The sequence below is a fragment of the Euphorbia lathyris genome, chromosome 8 (genome assembly GCF_963576675.1).
Source record: "Euphorbia lathyris chromosome 8, ddEupLath1.1, whole genome shotgun sequence".
In the NCBI taxonomy this organism is placed as follows: domain Eukaryota; kingdom Viridiplantae; phylum Streptophyta; class Magnoliopsida; order Malpighiales; family Euphorbiaceae; genus Euphorbia; species Euphorbia lathyris.
In genome coordinates, this window is record NC_088917.1 from 41,397,561 (window position 1) to 41,415,798 (window position 18,238).

An 18,238-nucleotide genomic window follows, 5' to 3' on the forward strand; every position below is an offset into this window, starting at 1 on the left:
TATACAAAACTTTACTTATGCATATCCCAATTATTTTGATTTTAATTCATTTAATACTTTTGATTTACAAATAGGTAAAACAAACTTTTAAATAAATTTTTCATTCGATAATCAGAACAGAAAACTGTTAATTTTTGAAACTTATATATATAAATATATTTAAAACTATTTTATTTTAAAACGGTTTTAAACAAAATAGGCTTTTACTCGTGTCGGGCTCGCAAAGGGGCCCGAGACCTAAACGGCAGCAGCGCCACGGCTGGCCGTCGCTGAACGGTTGCTGCCGCGAGACAGCAACCGTGAACAGTAGTTCATGTTGCTGCCTCGCGGCGCAACCTGGACTACTGTTCCGTTTTTTTTAAATATATATATATATCAGTATTAAAACAGTTTTAAAACGATTTTCAGAAAATAGGAAAACCTTTCAAAGATTTTCTGTTTTATCTTTAGGATTATCAATCTAACTATAAAACTAATAGTTTTTGTTATAATGATTATCAACCAAAATAATTAGGAACATATGCATAATCTATTTTAATTAACAATTAATTAAAACTTATTTATCTTTAGAATTAATTAATTAAAACGGTTTCGTTAATTAACCTAACTATAAATATTTATTCAATCTGATTGAAAAACCTTTTAATTTTCATATATGAAATAACGGATTTAACGCAGGCTCTGATACCACTTAAGGAAAATAGGCAAACGTTTGGCAGCGGAAATATAAAAATTTTAACCTTTTTCCATTAACCCAAGATCCGTTAATCGTTATTTCATATAAAGAGGATAGAAGGAAATACCTTTTGATGTTCTATCTACCGTTGCAATCGAAGTGCCCACAACTCTTAAGTTTCCGAGCACAAGACAGAAACACAATTCAAAACCAAGTTAGAATTCAACCGTATGAAAGCAATCAAGAATAGATTGCCTCTAATTAATCAACACAAGATCAAGGAATAGAGAAAGAGATTAATAATAAATTGAAACGGAAGGAAGCGGTGAATAATCTCGTCCTCAACAGGGGGTCGAAATTCTCTCTCTTCGGTAGACAATGGCTTGGCCGAAATTTACATATAAGGGGGTATATATACTCTCTTGTATCTAAACTCTAGTTAGATAGAATTAGGTTACTGAATAAGAATTTAATTCGGAATATAATTCTTATTTATTATCTATAATTATATCTTAATATAAAGATAATAATAATAACCTTTTAGGATAATAATAGGAGCAATTTAATCTCATTAAACCTCCTAACTTATTTATCCTTTAATTAATTTAATTCACAATCATAATCTAATTAGGACTGCTTTAAAATCAAATTAATTTCTTTATGTATTTTACATACATAAAATCGCCCCCCTTAAGTACTGGGCCTTAGTGGACTCAGTTGGGCTTCCGTCAATCAATTAACATCTGTTTCTCTTTTGCGCTACAAGTCTTATGTGTGACCCATTAGGTTCTTATTGCTTCTATCCGTATGCAACTATTAAATTAATTTTCTCAGAATTATATTTAATCTTTGCATAACGGAATGAGTACGCGAAATGTGATTAGCAAATCCGAAACATTCCCCTAGAACTATAAGAAGACAAGTCGATTCTGTCGTTGACCTTTCCGTATTAGTTACAGTATAATTCGATCCTTTATCAACTACATCCTTGAACTGAATCTTATGACTATGGATAATGTCAAGTCACATATAGCGAGACGTTCGTTTTACTTGTACATGCCGAGTTAACTCCAATTAGATAGGTTAAGTGAAATCTGCATTTCAAGTCTTAAGCTATCACCTTGCAAGGATTTAGAGTTAAGTCTTCCACAAGCGATCCTTGGACGTATCTCCCATTTATCGGGAGTGACAAATGCTCAATCCAATGTATAACTATCCTGCAATTACTTCCTGTGATACCCAACGTCTGACGTTCACACCCCAGAGTCATCTCTGTTATGGATCGTGTTACAACAGGATCAAAGTATCACATTCCATAATTCAGAATCACTAATTAACATTCCTTTGAGTCTGAGGATTACTTATACCTATTAATACCAATGAGATGAACAGATGACAAGGATAAATCTACCCATCCTGTTATCTCAAGTCGGGTCCCCAATCCTAATGAACTCCCTTTCATTGGATCCATGTAACTGTCCAGATATCTGCATATCTGAAGCTTGTGAGATCAGCTCTCTGTCTGGACATAAAACATTGTTATATGCAAGTCTCAACAGTGATATGTCAATCCTTTTTCTAAACATATTACTTGACTTGGGGTGGTTTTAAGTTTATTAGTTTATTATAAAGTTTCGTCTCACTTCATGCTTGTATGAACACTTTATAATCACTTTAAACAAACTTAGGGATTTCCTTTTATTAGACTTATTTAGTTCTTAAAAGAGGTTGCCTTTATATAGTTATGAAACCATATCTTATTAAAACAAATGATGTAAAGAACACTTCATTTACGTTAAGTTTATATTCTAGAACAATTGTCTATAGGACATTAAACCCCAACATCCTCTTCCTTATTGTTTCTACATTCTCTGCCAATACCCTGCTTTGGGGACCAGCTTCGCAATGCAATTGTCTCGGAGGGGTAGGTTGTCCATCATTTACCGTTTCCTCTGTGTCATCATGACCCTAAATGTCATCGTCGTACATCTGGTCCTCCGAACGATAAACCGGATTCGAGCTAATATCATCTAAACCAGGATTGTGGGATGCAATATTGCACTCAGTGATTGGTTCTTTTCCTGGCCTATGAGGTTGGCGTTCAACAGCTGTGTTATCTACTTCAGGAGTTGTTTCCAATTGAACTGTGGCATTGGCATCACAACTTGAATGAATAACATTCTCTACCTTCATGACTCGCGGTTGGATTGTTCGTGACTCAAAATTAACATATAGTGGGGTAACATCGTCAGTTTTCATCCTACAATAATAATAAAAACACTCAACATCACTTGAATCGACAATCGGAACTACAGCCCCATGTAGTTTCTTTGGACCGTACGTTAACTGCATAGTCATACGCAGATCAAATGACATTGGATCAACATGAGCAGTAGTGTATACTATCTCTTGCAGCATTTCCAAGCTCATTCCTGGTGACATCTTCAGCAATTTCTTCTCACCCCCTCATATGTCATGGTCTTACCAATTGTTTTCCACCGGCCATTCCACATGATTATACACAATACAAACTGGGCTGACATGCTTCTATCAATAATAAACAAAAAAAGAATGAGATAACAGAATGAAATAACATAATGAAATAACATACACTTCGCATAATTCGCAGTTATTCGAATATGCGAATTCGCAGAATTCACAATTATTAGAATATGCGAATTCGCATATTTCGCAAATACATTCGCATACTTCGCAAATACGTAATATATGCGAAACAAATAATGGAACACCATATCTTCGCATATATTCCATATGCGAATTCCGCGAAGTATGCGAATCACAAACGTATACACAACCTTCCATCGACTTCGCATATTAAGATTTCGCGAATCGAAATCATAATCTGCGAAGCACGCGATCTTCCGCGAATAACTTCAAGTACAGATTTTACAAATTTCTAACCTCAAAAACAACATCAACAAGTTAAAAGCAATTTAAACATATGAAACTAACATCATACTTACATGACAATGCTTGGGCTTGGATTGATGTGTTCCAATGAAGGGCCTTAATGAAAAATAAGAGAGGGAGAGCTGTAGAGAATGGTTTACTCGCGTAGAAAAAAAGAAGGGGAGGAATTGTGATTAAGTTTCTTATATATATGAAGGGTATTGCGGGTATTTCAAAATGAATCGGTCTATATATATAAGTTGGTTGATAATGAGTCTGAAAATGTAAATGGGCCTCCTATTACACCCATTTTTGTAATTTTCCCTAAAAAAAAAAGTGTTATTTGACCTAAAATAAATTAAACTTAAATAGTTTGTTTAGGTGAAATCCATCTTTTATCAACTTCTCCGCCTTTGCTGAAACAGCGTGGAGCGCCCGTTGTAATTATTTGCAATCACAACAAACCCACAAATACTAGTCCAAATTCCAATTCAATCTCATCTTGCTGCTCCTTATCAATGTCTGACCCATCAAACCAGTGAGCTTCTCTATCACCCTCTCCTTTTTATTATATTTATAACATCATTGAAGCGTTTGCTTGATTTGCATGCATATGCATTTACAGAGAGGTTCTCGCTCGAAATCAGAAAAGAGGACCCCAATTCAAGTTCTTGGTTCCTCTTATCTATGCACCCGTTCTTCCTCTAAGTAAGTTTGTTTCTTATTTTCTTCTATGCCTGAGATATTCAGGCTTTTAACCATAGGTTCGCCCCGCGTTCGATTGCAGTTCGGATCGCTCTGCGTAGAAATCCTGTTGTGAGGGACCGTGTGTTTACGGCTGTATTAGCTGGTGGCTTTGCTCATGGCTTTTACTTGGTGTATCCTTTCTTCTTCAATGAAATTCATTCTTTAATTCTGCAATATGATTTTGACCTGTTTTTGCTGAGTATAATTCATCATATTTTGGTGTGCTTATTTTGGTTTTTGAAACTACTCAGATTTCTGCGATGTTGATTTATTTTGAGCTTGTTACTGAATATTCTTTCTGTTAGGGTTCATGCTTCCTAAATTTAGTTTGAATTGCATCAAAACTGAAACCAGATGAATACTGAACTGCCTACAAATTTAGGAAGATGGTTACTGGGAGAGCGGATTTAGCCTCAATGCATAAAATAGTGCGGATTTAGCCTCAATGCATAAAATAGTGCAGATTTAGCCTCAATTTATAAAATAGTGCAATCTTAAGGCAGGCAGTGCAATGAAAAAACTCATCTTCGGTTAAATGAGGCTTGAAATGTTAGGCTTGAGATTGCACTATTTTTGTATCTGAAGCGCAAATCCGCTCTTCCCCCATAACCATAGGGCTAAATTTGTGCCTTATCCCTCGTTCTGATTATTTTCCTTAAACAATGTGAGAGCACAAAATCCTTACTAATGGAAGTAGGGGAGGAATTTCATTGGTTAGACTTAGGCATCTATTGGAAAGTTGTTAATGAATATTTTAGGTTGGCCCAGAATATATATGCTGCACATTACATAGTACAATTATGAATTGCCAAAACACGAATTTACCCATGAGTTAGCTTGTCTAGACTTTGGAGGTATCAGTTGATAGTTCAACTTATGATGCAAATGAAGACCAGATTAATGGATGTTTTGGGTTTTATTTTTCAATTGAAAAGGAACCCTAAGATGATATATTCTGGATTTTCATTTTAAATTTAAAAGGGTGCCTAGAATGATTATTGGAATTCCTCTTTTATGATTTGAGTTTAATATATTTCCAAATGTTTGGTTAATACCTAACAAAAAAGTGTCCTTGCATAGTTCCCTTAAAAGCTATGAAAATATGGTATTGCTGGATGTATCTTTGTACGACTATTTGGATATTGTTATTGGAACTTGTTAGCAAGGATGCAAAGACCTTAAGGGATAAAGACACAAAGGATGGGCCTAGGTTTTGGAGGGTCTACGAGGGAAGGAAGGGAGGACAAGTGGCAAAGTAACATTGGTGTGTTTGTACACGAGTCTGTATGTGTGTTGGTTACGAGGTTATTAAATAAAGGAGGCTGTGAGAAAGGGACAAAGTGTGTTTACCCTATTTTGGACCTCCTTAGGGGAGGGGCTTGTCCCTGTGAGTGGGTATATTCCCATTGTATTCATCTCATATCATCCCTGTTATCTATCTTATCTTCATTATCTTCATCAATTTAACATTAGAGTATTCTTCTTCTCTAAGCTTTCTCTTTTACTTTTATTTATCTTAAGTTGTTGGTCATTCTTTATCATTTTGGTCTAACCTACCGGATCCTTGAACCATCGGTGATTGTGGGGTATGAAAAACTCAATGGAATGGGGAAACATATCTCCATGTTGTCTCAATCCATGGTCGCCATGTTGTCTCAATAAATGTCTACGGTGCAGATTGCTTTTGAGGAGTTTCAAGTTAGGATATCCTACTGGATGAAGCAGCAAGAAAAGCAGTCGGTGAATGCAGATGGAATCTATTTCACGAGGAAGGGCTACACGGATTAATGAGACGGAATGCAACGATGAGGGTGGAGCTCAGGTTGGTCAGAATACCACCTCGAGACCAAGGAGTCAACTGGAGCTTGTTCCACGGACCCCTCGATGTACATCTGCAACCTTGAGGGCAGAATAGCCTTTATTGAACGGAGATGTCAGGGCGACGATCAACAATTGGTTGAGAAACAACTAAGGCATCATTCGTAATAGTTGCAGCACGTACTCCAGTCCGGTTTTGTTGGTAAAAAAGAAAGATGAGTCGTGGAGGTTGTGCGTGGACTACCAGGCGTTGAACAAAGTCACGATACTGGATAACTATCCCATTTTGATATGCCGATTCGATCTTGGAATTGGAATAAGTTGGGCAGCGGATCATGCAATCTACGAATTACTTTATGAGTTACTAAGAGTCCGCTACTTCTTAAAGGTGGATCTAAAATCGGGCTACTACCAAATTCCGATGAAGGAAGAAGATGTGGAGAAAACTGCGGTTAGGATTCATGACGGACACTATGAGTACTTGGTGATGCCGTTTGGCTTGATGAATGCTCTGGCGACATTCCAAGCCACCATGAATGAAATTTTCAGGTCTTACCTCCACTAGTCGATTCTTGTTTTCTTAGATGATATTCTGATATTTAGTGATAGTTGGGAAGAGCAATTAAAGCATGCCAAGGAAGCCTTGGGTTACGACACCATCAGTTTGTGGCTAACTTCAAAAATTGCCAGTTTGGGGGCAGCACAATAGAGTATTTGGGGCACGTGATTTCAGGTGATAGAGTTGCCATGGATCCAGTAAAAGCAGAAGCAATTGTATCTTGGCCAGTCCCCCATTCTGTGGAAGGCGTGAGAGGGTTTCTTGGACTCATCGGTTATTACCGGAAATTCATTGTTAACTATGGAAAAATAGCTAGACCGCTCACTGATTTGACCAAGAAAGATGGGTTCAACTTGACTGCTGAATTTCAGCAGGCTTTCGAAGCTCTAGAACAGGTACTAATGACAGCACCAGTGTTGGCGTTACCCAATTTTGCCGAGACATTTGATATTGAGTGCGACGCTTCCAGTAGAAGAATTGGAGCAGTCCTAATGCAAAATTCCAGACTTATTGCTTTCTTTAGCAAGGCGTTGGCAGCCCGCAATTTGGCTAAATCCGCTTATGACAAAGTAATTATGGGTTTAGCTCTAACTATTGCACGGCAAGAATTTTAGGGTCTTTATTGCCAAAAAAAAAAAAGTCTGAAACGTTTGCTCAACCAACGCTTTACTACTTGTGATCAGCATAACTGAATGGCCAAACTCTTGGACTATTAGTTTGAATTTTTTTATAAGCTTGGAAATCTCAACATGGTTGCTGATTCCTTTTCCCGCAGGGGCGAGGACAAAGCTCTCTCCTCATTGATTGCCTCCTGTACGCAATGGGAAGATGGAGCCCAACTTACCAAAGAAGTGGATGTTCAACTGAACAAAATAAGATCAGACTTACAGCAGAATCCACACTCATGGTCGAGTTTCCAATTGAAAGAAGGGATACTGCTATAAAAGAGCAGATTGGTGATTTCGACCAAATCAGCCCTTAGCCCGTCGTTACTGTAGGAGTTTCTCGCTTCTCCGACGAGTGGACATTTCGAATTTTATAGGACTTATCGTAGATTGGCTGCTAACGTTTATTGGGTCGAGATGAGCAAATCAGTCAAAGATTTTGTTCGAAATTGTGATGTAGTTGGCTAACTCCGCCTATGAGGGTCACTTGGTGGCATTTATAGCCGGTCCCAAGCCCGTACAAAGGAGGAGGGTTGCGGTAGGTTTGTGGTGGCCAGCGTAAAACTTAGCCACATCTTATGACATGAACCAACATATGTACGGAGTGTTGGGCAGTGAAACACTGTCACATTCATAAGATGTCAGTGAGATGTGTGGTCATACGAGAAAGTAGGGGGTTACAGCTATTGAGAATAAAATGAGGGAAAACCGACTAAGGTGGTTTGGCCATGTAAGACGAAGAGCGCTTGATGCGCCGGTTAGGAGGACTGAAGAGTGGCAAAGGGATGTAGTGGTGAGGGGTAGGAGAAGACTTAAGCAAACTTGGAGGAGGGTGATCGAGAGTGATATGAGTTTATTGGGGATTGAGGAAAATATGGTAGTGGATAGGACAAAGTGGAGGGAGAGAATTTGTGTCGCTGACACGACTTGATTTCACGGTTTTATATGATGGTTCATGTTAGCCGACCCCGAATCATTTCGGGACTAAGGCTTTGTTGTTGTTGTTGTGATGTAGTTGGCTCTAGCTGGTCTACTTCAACCGCTTAATATCCCTAATATAGTTTGGCACCGGGCTGCCAAAATCCAAAGGATTCGATGCTATCTTTTTGGTGGTAGATTGTTTGAGTAAGTACGTACATTTTGTCCTACTTAAACACCCGTACCTAGCTCGATCACTCGTTGACATTTTTGCCAAAGAGGTGGTGCGACTCCACGGCATTCCAAAAACAATTGTAAGTGATCGGGAACCAATCTTCATGAGCCATTTCTGGTCTGAATTGTTTAGAATCCAAGGAACTTTGCTACAAATGTCATCCACATATCATCCGGAGACGGACGAGCAAACGGAGGTGACTAATCATTGTTTGGAGGCGTATTTGAGGTGTTTTGCTGTGGAACAACCCCAAACTTGGGCTCATTGGCTTCCATGGGCGGAATATTGGTTGAATACCACCTTCCACGTATCCACTGGTATGACCCCATTCGAAGTAGTTTATGGAAGAAAGCCCCCGACTCCATCTTAGTTCATTCTGGGAGAGATTAAAGTGGAATGGGTGGCAAGAGAGCTAGAAGACAGGTCTGAAGTCCTAACACAATTGAAAGCACATTTGGCCAAGGCTCAGGAATCAATGAAGAACATCGCCGAGATGTGATTTTCAACGAAGGGGACTGGGTTTACCTAAAGCTGTGACCCTATAAGCAACAATCTATCGTTTGGAGGGTAAACCAGAAGCTGGGCATCGGGCCAGTGGCATATGAACTGCAACTTCCGGAGCAGTCCAAGGTTCACCCCGTTTTTCATGACCCAATGCTGAAACTGACAACCACAGTACGAAACGTGGAACCTTTGTTTCCAACGGGATTTGAAATATTTGTCGATGAGTCCACATAACCTGAAATAGTGCTAGCTACAAGAACAACTCTCCGACAGGGTGAGAGCATACAGCAACGGCTCATTCAGTGGAGCAACCGAAGCATCGAAGAGGCCACATGGGAGGATGAAACTCACATAAAGTCCTAATTTCCCCATTTCAGTGGATGGCATTGTTAACAAGGATGCAAGGACCTTAAGGGATAAAGACACTAAGGTTTGGAGGTCTATGAGAGAAGGAAGGAAGGACATGTGGCAAAGTAACATTGGTCTGTTTGTATGTGTGTCGGTTAGGATGTTATTGAATAAAGGAGGAGGCTGTGAGAAAGGGTCAGAATGTGTTTACCTTATTCTGAACCTGCTGTCTGTAGCAGAGGTCAGGGGAGGGGCTTGTCCCTGTGAGTGGGTATATTCCCATTGTATTCATCTTATATCATCCCTGTTATCTATCTTATGTTCATTATCTTCTTCTCTAAGCTTTCTCTTTTACTTGGTTATTTCTCTTAAGTTGCTGGTTATTCTCTATCAGAACTGAAATTCCTTTTTCGTTCCCATTGGATCACACTATTGAGTTCATTCAGAGTCCCATGTTGTTTAGGGTGCACCGGTGTTTGGTATTCAAGTGAATTTTGGTGTAGACGAATCTTCTTGTGTACAGCCTTAGCTTAGATCTATGACCTCTAAGTCCATTATGTCAAAGATCAGTGTCTTAGGTCTGTATTTCATTGTATAAATATTTCCTTTATGGAAGATTCAGGAGTCTCATTACATTGCCTATTACTCAATATGCCTATGCAGTTCTTGTAGTTTGTGAGGTTGATACTTTACTGATAATAGCATGCAAGTTGTGTAGCTACAACTGATAGATATATCACCAAGGTCTGATGATTGATTATATGATAAATTCAACAGGAAATTAGGCTATTTCAATGATGCAAATGGCTCAAATTCCTGAGCATATCCAAAATTTCCTTTTTACCTTTTTGCAACTGAATAAAGGTTCAACAGTTGGGAGAAATTGGGCCAAGGGAAAACATCTTGCCATAGAATTATGTTTTCAATAAGTGGGGTTTATGAGAAGAGAATTTGGAAATATTTCTAGCCTTGGACATGTTTGTAACTAGTTTGGAAACTCAAAATATGTTTTGTTACTGCAGGCCGAAGCCTTATCAAAGTAATGGTCTCAAATTGTGGAACTTGTATTTGATTTTATAGAATTTAATAATTTTTATTTGCCGGGCAATTTAACTGCATTGACTAAATAATAACAATAATAAGACTTAATCTTGTGAATTTATGGTGATGAAGTTGGGAATGGTGTAGTTTGTATAAGTTGATTTAGCTAGTGGTAAGCCTTGGAAGTTTGTGAGAAGTTGTGGCTAAGATGTAATAGAATACAAATACAATACATGAATGGGTATAAACCTTACACTTTGATTTTTCAAATGTTTTTGGTAACTTTTTAGGATGGTTGCAAATATTTTGTGTTTGAGTTATATATTATTACTTGTTTGTTTTGGAATTTCCTTGATAATTATGTACAGAACAGATTTATATGACATTGAGAGCAAGTGAAGGATAGAGGATGTCTGGTATGGTATGGTATGTTGCTTTTTTGTACTGAATCTTTCATTAGGTTTATGAATAAAATAACAGCTTTAACTCTCTTTATAAGAAGAATTTGAGTTAGTATTGTTGATAAATTTTTATTGTGAAACATTAGCTGAATGTAACAATAATATTATGGGAAAGAAATAGTAACCAGAGGAGGCTCCTTTTGTTAAAGTGTTTGAGAAAAAGAAACCTAATTATTGGGTTTATAACTTGTGAAGGCGATAATTTTGCGTTGGATCCTTAGGAAACTAAGTTCTCCCTGTTGTTATAATGTTCAGTTGCTATCTATTTGAATGACAATATGAGGGGTGCAATGGAGAGGGAGAGCTAACATTCTTTTTCTTTCCTTATGTATATGAATATGATTGTTAGTATAATTTTATAAAGTGAATAATTTTCTTTTCTTCTGTCATTGTTAATTACGGAAGACACTTGAATTGTTTAGTGTTGATTACACCCTTGGTAATGGTAATGTTAATGCTAAGCGTACATGGTTTTACTCTTGCCTTAGGGTTGTGCTTAGTGTTTTATCTTATCCATATATGTATATGGTTTTATATGATAACCGTGTCAATTGTATTATATTAATTGGGTTGTTTCAGTAAATCGTGTTTTCGATCTTATATCAAACAAGGCATTCTATTATTGTATAAAGAAACCAAATCACACTAATTGCATGAATCAAGGCAGAAATTAAACGTGAAGCAATCCTTTTCTGGACCACCTTCACCTTAACACATGTTTCATAGACGTTTCCGCCTTTCTTTCTTTCTTTATTTTTTATTTTATTTTATTTATATTTGATTAAAAAGATGGACGGACTAATAATTCCAAGTTTGGGTATTTTCATGTCCGTATTCTGAGAATATTCTCAAGGCATTAGAGCAAGTTGGTGGTTCATTTTCTGATGATAATTTCTGTTCAAACGGCCAACTCTTTTGTATCTATCATTTTTTTTTTTTTGGATAATTTTGTATCATTTTAATTTCACTTTTGAATCCTACAATTGTTTTGCCTGTCAATTTAACATTTTAATATAAAATATTTATTATTGATAAAAGAATGTTTTTAGAAAATTACAGATTTACTCAAGCAAGTTTAGTTTTACCCTGATACGACCGAAAATTTAAATTGATTGATTTTATAGTTTTTCGACTATCACATCGGATCTTCTAAATAAGTTTGTTGATAAAATAAAGCAGTTATATGTATTTTGACTGATTGTTTGTATGCAAATTTTTATGCAATTTTTTTTTGTGATTTAACTTATATTTGACATACTTAAATATTATCATTTCGGCATGTTATTTATAACTGTTTCAGTAATAGAATAAATATTTTGAATTGATGTTTGCAAAGTTTGATATGATAATTAAATAATGAGTTAAATAATAATAAAATGATCTTTCTAAATTTTCAATTAGCGAAGGATAAAATTGATCTTACTTGATAACATTATTGGAAAAATATAAATATACACCTTATCCCTTAAGAAAATGGGATTAATCCATAGTATTGTCTCTCTTCTTACTAAATAAGCTTGGCTTGCAAATATAATTACTAATAAATTATATGTCATTTAAGCATTTGCAATTGATCCGTAAAGAGAGTTTGCATATTATGAAAATTTAACTGCAACAGTGGTATTTGTGTCATAATAGTTGATTTTCACTGTAGACACAGACAGTTTATATGGGAGGACGCAAAGGAGTATCCTGATAAAAGCATATTCTTATTTGGATACTTGCCGACTAAAATTTAAATTCCAAATCCAAGATGTAAATATGCCCAAGTTGCAACTTGGATTTAATATTTTATGACACTTCATTTTACATGATAATTAACTAAAGTAAAGCATTTAATAATTCCATTCCGTATCCCTTTCTTCTTCACCGTCAGCTGGTACATCACTGCGCATTTTAAAAAATGTTTTGATGATTAAAATCACCCATTGAAATTGAACAATAATAATAACATCAACGTTTCTCCGGTGGAATCAACGAAAAACACTTGGATTATAACACCACCACTCATACATCTGATTTGTACATCATCTAATTTACAACTAACAATTCATCAAAGGTTTCAATCCCAAAATAAAGAAAATAAAAAAGATCGCAAACCATATTATGCTGCTCTCAGAAAACTATAGCCCATACATATAAAAGAATCATGAATACATATGGAGCGATCGGATAACTACCGATCAGAGCGGCCCTTGATATCGGAAGCGAGACGAGAAGCGATTGCAGAATGATACATAACGTCGTGAAATGATGACGTGTCACTGGTCAACATGCGGAGCTGTTTCGCCTTCTCTTCCGTGAAACCACCAGGAACAAACCGAGATCTCGCCTGTTTAGGTTCCAGATCCGGCTCCGATCTGCTCTCTTTTTTGTCCGGTTTTGTCTCGGAGCCAATGTAGTCAGGCTCGGAGGACCAACCAAAAACCGGAGACCACCAATTGTTCGAAGATGTTCTCCGGCTGTAGGGGTCGGGTCTCGGAGTTCCGGCTCTGATGCTAACGGAATTCAGAGGAAGAAGATGAGTAGCCATTTATTGTGGGAGAAATAGAAAGGGTGAAAGAGGGTTTTGGAAAGGTCTGAAAGAGAGGGAAGCTTGAAAAAGGTAAAGCTGGGGTTTTGTTTTTGGATGAATCAGTATTTGAAGGGAAAGAGAAAGAGAAAAATGAGAAAAGATAGGCTAGCAGATAAGATTGCACACCTGGAGGTTACATCAGAGGGGTTGAAGGGTTATTTTACTCTCTAGTTTTCTTTCTTTTACCGGCGATTCCGGTTTTCTGGTTTCCATTTAAGGCTCTAATCTTCTAGACAGATGTTGAAAATTAAATGGATGTCCATCTACATATTTAGACTTATTTAAAAACAACTTATTTACATATTTAGACTCATTTGAAAACAACTTGTATATCTAGACTATTTTATTATAAATTACCCATAATACCTTTTATATATATATAAATTATTCCTCCTTTAGCTCTTTCTTTTCTCCATATCTCTCTCTCTTCATTTCTTAAAGTTAGATTGAAATCCTTCATTTTAATACATCAATCCAACCTTAAGCTTTTCATATAAGTATTATGTTAATTTCACATATATAAACTCATTTGAACTTGTTAGTTTTGTGTTTTTGAAGTTAAAATTTTGAAAAACATGTATTTGAACTTAGTTTTGGTAACCTGATAGCTTCTTAAATTGTGATTTTTCTTCGCGGAATCGCAAACTGCGAAGACTGCTTTACATCCGGAACATATAAATACATTCGTAGATTCTGCGAAGACTGCAAAGTATATGTAATTTGTTTGCTTTATTTGCTTTATTACATTGTTTGATAATATCTTTTGGTTTTTTTGTTGTTTATCTTTGATAGCAGTATGTCAACCGACCACTTATTGTGTGTAATCATGTGGAATGACCAATGGAAAACCATTGGAAAAACCATCACATACAATACAAACTACATACGGTCCAAACAAAGTTCTTGGGGATAGTAGTTCTGATTGTTGATTCAAATGATGTAGAGTGCTTCATAGAGTATTTTCGGATGAATCCAAGCGATGTTATCCCACTATATGTTAATTTTGAATCACGAATAATCCAACAACGAGCTATGAAGAGAGAAAATGTTATTCAATCAAGTTGTTTGAATTGGACACTACCACTGAAGTAGACACAACCATTGAAGTCTGAACTCATTGGCTAGGAAAAGAAAATATCACTAATTTCAACCTTGCATCCAACCTTGGTTTAGATGATATTAGCTCGAATCCGGTCTATTTTTCGGAAGAAACGACGTACGAAGAAGACATTTGGGGTCATTTTGACACAAAAGAAATGGTAAACAAAGAAACGGTAAATGATGAACAACCTATCCCTCGGAAACAATCTCATCACAAAGTTGTTCCCCAAAGCAATATATTGGCAAGTATATATGAGGCGGATGATGTAGAAAGAATAAGAAAGAGGACCGATCCATTTCGATGGCTCCTAGAGGTCCATGATGCACTTGTGCTTCCTATTGAAGCTAGTGCATCAAAAGGGGTTGTTGGTTTAAAGGTGTGTGATATATTCTCAAACAAACGAGCATTGCAAGATGCACTCGGAAAATGTGCAGTTAAAAACAGGTTCGAATGGAGAGTGTATAAGTCTAACAAGTTCATGTTTGAAGTTAGATGTAAGCATCATGAGACATGTAAATGCGTGCTAGAGGTATTGTGATACCCAATTTCGATATGTTTAGGCTCCGAAGAATGGATGAAATGAAGGAACACACATGTGCCAGAGATCAAATGTTACCACATCACAGGTAAGTGGAGAAATGACTTGCCGGCATACTACTTGCGGATAAGTTTGATCTCGGGGATAGAGTGTATAGACCAAAGGACATTGTGAAAGATTTTGAGAAAGTGTATAAAATCAACTTGTCTTACATACAAGCTTGGAGAGCAAGATGTTGGGCGTTAGAAGATGCGATGGGTTCACTAGACGAGTCATTTATGTTGTTACCGTACTCCTGCGAGACCCTGAAAAAATGCAATCGAGGTACGGTAACATATATTCAAATCGATGATAATGATAACTTCAAGTACTTCTTTTTGGCGTTTGGTCCTTCACTTAGAGCGTTTAAAGAACACATTCGCCATGTTCTTTGTGTTGATGGAGCATTCTTAAAAGGTAAATATCCCAGCCAATTGTACATCCAATAGCATATGTTTCCTTCTGGGAAATTAGACAACTCAAATCCTTCCAGAAGGATTGTCAATAACCAGACCTCCTCCGTTCTTTGGATCAAACTATACATTTTGGAAAAACAGTATGAAGAACTTCATCCAAGCACAAAACATGAGTGCCTGGTTGGCAATAGTGAAAGGCCCCTATGAACCATATGAAACAGTTGAAGGAGTTAAAACTCTCAAAACTGAAGATAAGTGGTCAGAGGATAACTTAAAGAAGCTCTAGAATAATGCATCGGCTATCAATATGCTTCATTGTGCTCTAGATGCTACATAGTATAATAAGATTTCAGGATGCGAGTCAGCACAAGAGATTTGGAACAAGCTGGAAGTCACCTACGAGGGAACCAACAAGGTTAAAGAGTCAAAGGTCAATCAGAATATGACGCTCTATGAACTCTTTGAGATGAAGGAAGGTGAAGGCATCTCTGAGATGAATGCTAGATTCACGAACATCATAAATGACCTCAAAGGACTTGGAAAAGTATTCTCATAGGAGGAGTAAGTAAAAAAGATTATCAGAAGCCTTCCAAAAGGATGACAGGCAAAGAAGACAACTATCGAAGAAGCTTAGGACTTAACAAAGTATAAGTATGATGAGCTGATTGGATCCCTTCTGACTCACGAAATACCAATGAAGAATTTCGAAGCTAAAGAAAATTCAGAAGATAAGAAATATAAGTCAATAGTGCTTAAAGTTGATTCTTCATAAGAAAGCATTACTGATGATGAAGAGATGGAAATGTTCACCCGCAAAATGAAGTGGATGTTCAGAAAGAGTGATCAGTACAAGAAGCCATACAGAAGGTCTGAGCGACCAAGAAAGGAATAGGGTGAAAGCAAATCTCGGAACGACTCTTCCAAACCTATCACATGTTTTGAATGTTACCAACCTGGACACATTAAGTCTAACTGTCCAGTACTAAAGAAGGATAAGAAGTCTGGGAAGAAGGCAATGGTAGCCACTTGGAGTGATAGCAATGAGTCTTCCTCCACAGAAGGTGATACTGCTGAGACAACCCATGTCTGCTTCATAGCTGTGGAGACAGAAGGACAGAGTGTTGATGAAGTAGAAGCGTCTGATGCATCTAAAAATGAAGATCAAAATCTTGAGGTAATATCTCTTTATGTCTATAGAAAAGAAATGATAAATGCCATGTGTGACGTCTATGCACTTGTTAAGAAGTGCAATAAGAAAATAAGGGCACTAGGCAGAAGATGTGATAAGATTGAGGAAGTCAAACTCTCTGACATCCAATATCTCCTTCAGGACAATATCAGGCAAGATGAGAATTTAAAAATCATGCATAAGTTTTTCTCTGAGGTTCAGAAGGAAACTAAAAGCCTTCGGAAGGATATCACATCTATTTAGAGTCAATTGACTTCGAATCAAAATAACCCCCATCGTTAGTACACCGGAAGTAGTTCTTCTAGTAGGAAAGGATGGAATCCACAGAGGAATTCCAATACGACTTTTATGGAAAATATGGTCACACCACTAATGATTGTTGGCATAAAAATGGCTATACTAAACATGAGAATATTAAACCTATCAGAACTAACCTCAAATGACCCAAAAAGACTTAGGTACCTAAGAAGCCTTGATATTATTATTGATACATGTTGGCCTGAGATGTGCACAGCAGTCGAAAATGTGGTATATTGACAACGCATGCTCAAGGCACATGACTGGTGATGAAACTCAATTCATCACACTCGAATGAAAAAGAGGTGGTACTGTAAGTTTTGGAGATGACAAAAAAGGAAGAATAGTAGGCTCTAGATCCATCGGAACCAACCATGCTATTAAAGAAGTCTCCCTAGTAAGAGGCTTGAAGTTCAACCTACTGAGCATGGCTCAACTCTATGACAAAGACAGAAGGGTTACCTTCGATGCCTCTAGATGTCAAATCATTGACAGTAAGACTAACTCTATGATCCTTACTGCTCTTAAGATGGATAATGTTTTCATTCTTAACTTAGAAAATAAGTTTTCAAAAGAAATCTGTCTTGTCTCAAAGGAAGAAAATTCATGGTTATGGCACAGAAGACTTGGTCATGTAAGCGTGGACCTTCTGGGCAAATTAGCAAGAAAGCGATTATTTGATGGACTGTCAACTCTAAAATTTGAAAAGAATCAATTTTGCAATACTTGTCAAGCTGGAAAGCAAACTAGAAAATCTTTTAAAAGTAAAAATCTCTTATCAACCAAACCTCCTCTGGAACTACTACACTTAGATCTTTTTGGGTCTGTTCAGCCTCTGAGCTTAGGTGGAAGAAGATTTACACTTGTAGTAGTGGATGATTAATGTCGATATACATGGATCATCTTGCTTAGAATCAAGGATAAAACATTTGAGACATTCTCAACCCTCTGTAAAATATTTGAGAATGAAAAAGACTTAAAAATCCCTCATATCAGAAGTGATAATGGTGGAGAATTCAAAAACCAAAATTTTGATGAATTATGTGATACCAGAGGCATTGACCATAACTTCTATGCTCCTAGAACTCCTCAATAGAATGAGGTAGTTGAAAGGAAGAACAAAACGTTAGTTGAAATGGCTAGGACAATACTGAGCGAAAACAAGCTTCCGAAGTATTTTTAGGGTGAAGCTGTTAACAC

The 18,238-nt window shown here is 36.9% G+C and overlaps 1 protein-coding gene across 1 annotated transcript; it reads left to right on the forward strand.

Annotated features, from left to right (window-relative positions):
- The first annotated feature begins 3,978 nt into the window (after positions 1–3,978).
- On the forward strand, positions 3,979–11,263 carry LOC136202886 (uncharacterized). Its single transcript, XM_065993849.1, has 4 exons — positions 3,979–4,124; positions 4,212–4,294; positions 4,374–4,464; positions 10,790–11,263. The coding sequence occupies exons 1-4, from the start codon at positions 4,105–4,107 to the stop codon at positions 10,818–10,820; spliced, it is 225 nt and encodes a 74-aa protein (XP_065849921.1). The 5' UTR covers positions 3,979–4,104; the 3' UTR covers positions 10,821–11,263.
- The last annotated feature ends 6,975 nt before the right edge of the window (positions 11,264–18,238 follow it).

Bases quoted from the DNA above. Each gene is read 5' to 3' on its own strand.
- LOC136202886 (XM_065993849.1), top strand. From the start codon at position 4,105: ATGTCTGACCCATCAAACCA. The intron at 4,125-4,211 runs GTGAGCTTCTCT...ATGCATTTACAG, and splicing joins ATGTCTGACCCATCAAACCA to AGAGGTTCTCGCTCGAAATC. The intron at 4,465-10,789 runs GTATCCTTTCTT...AATTATGTACAG, and splicing joins GCTCATGGCTTTTACTTGGT to AACAGATTTATATGACATTG.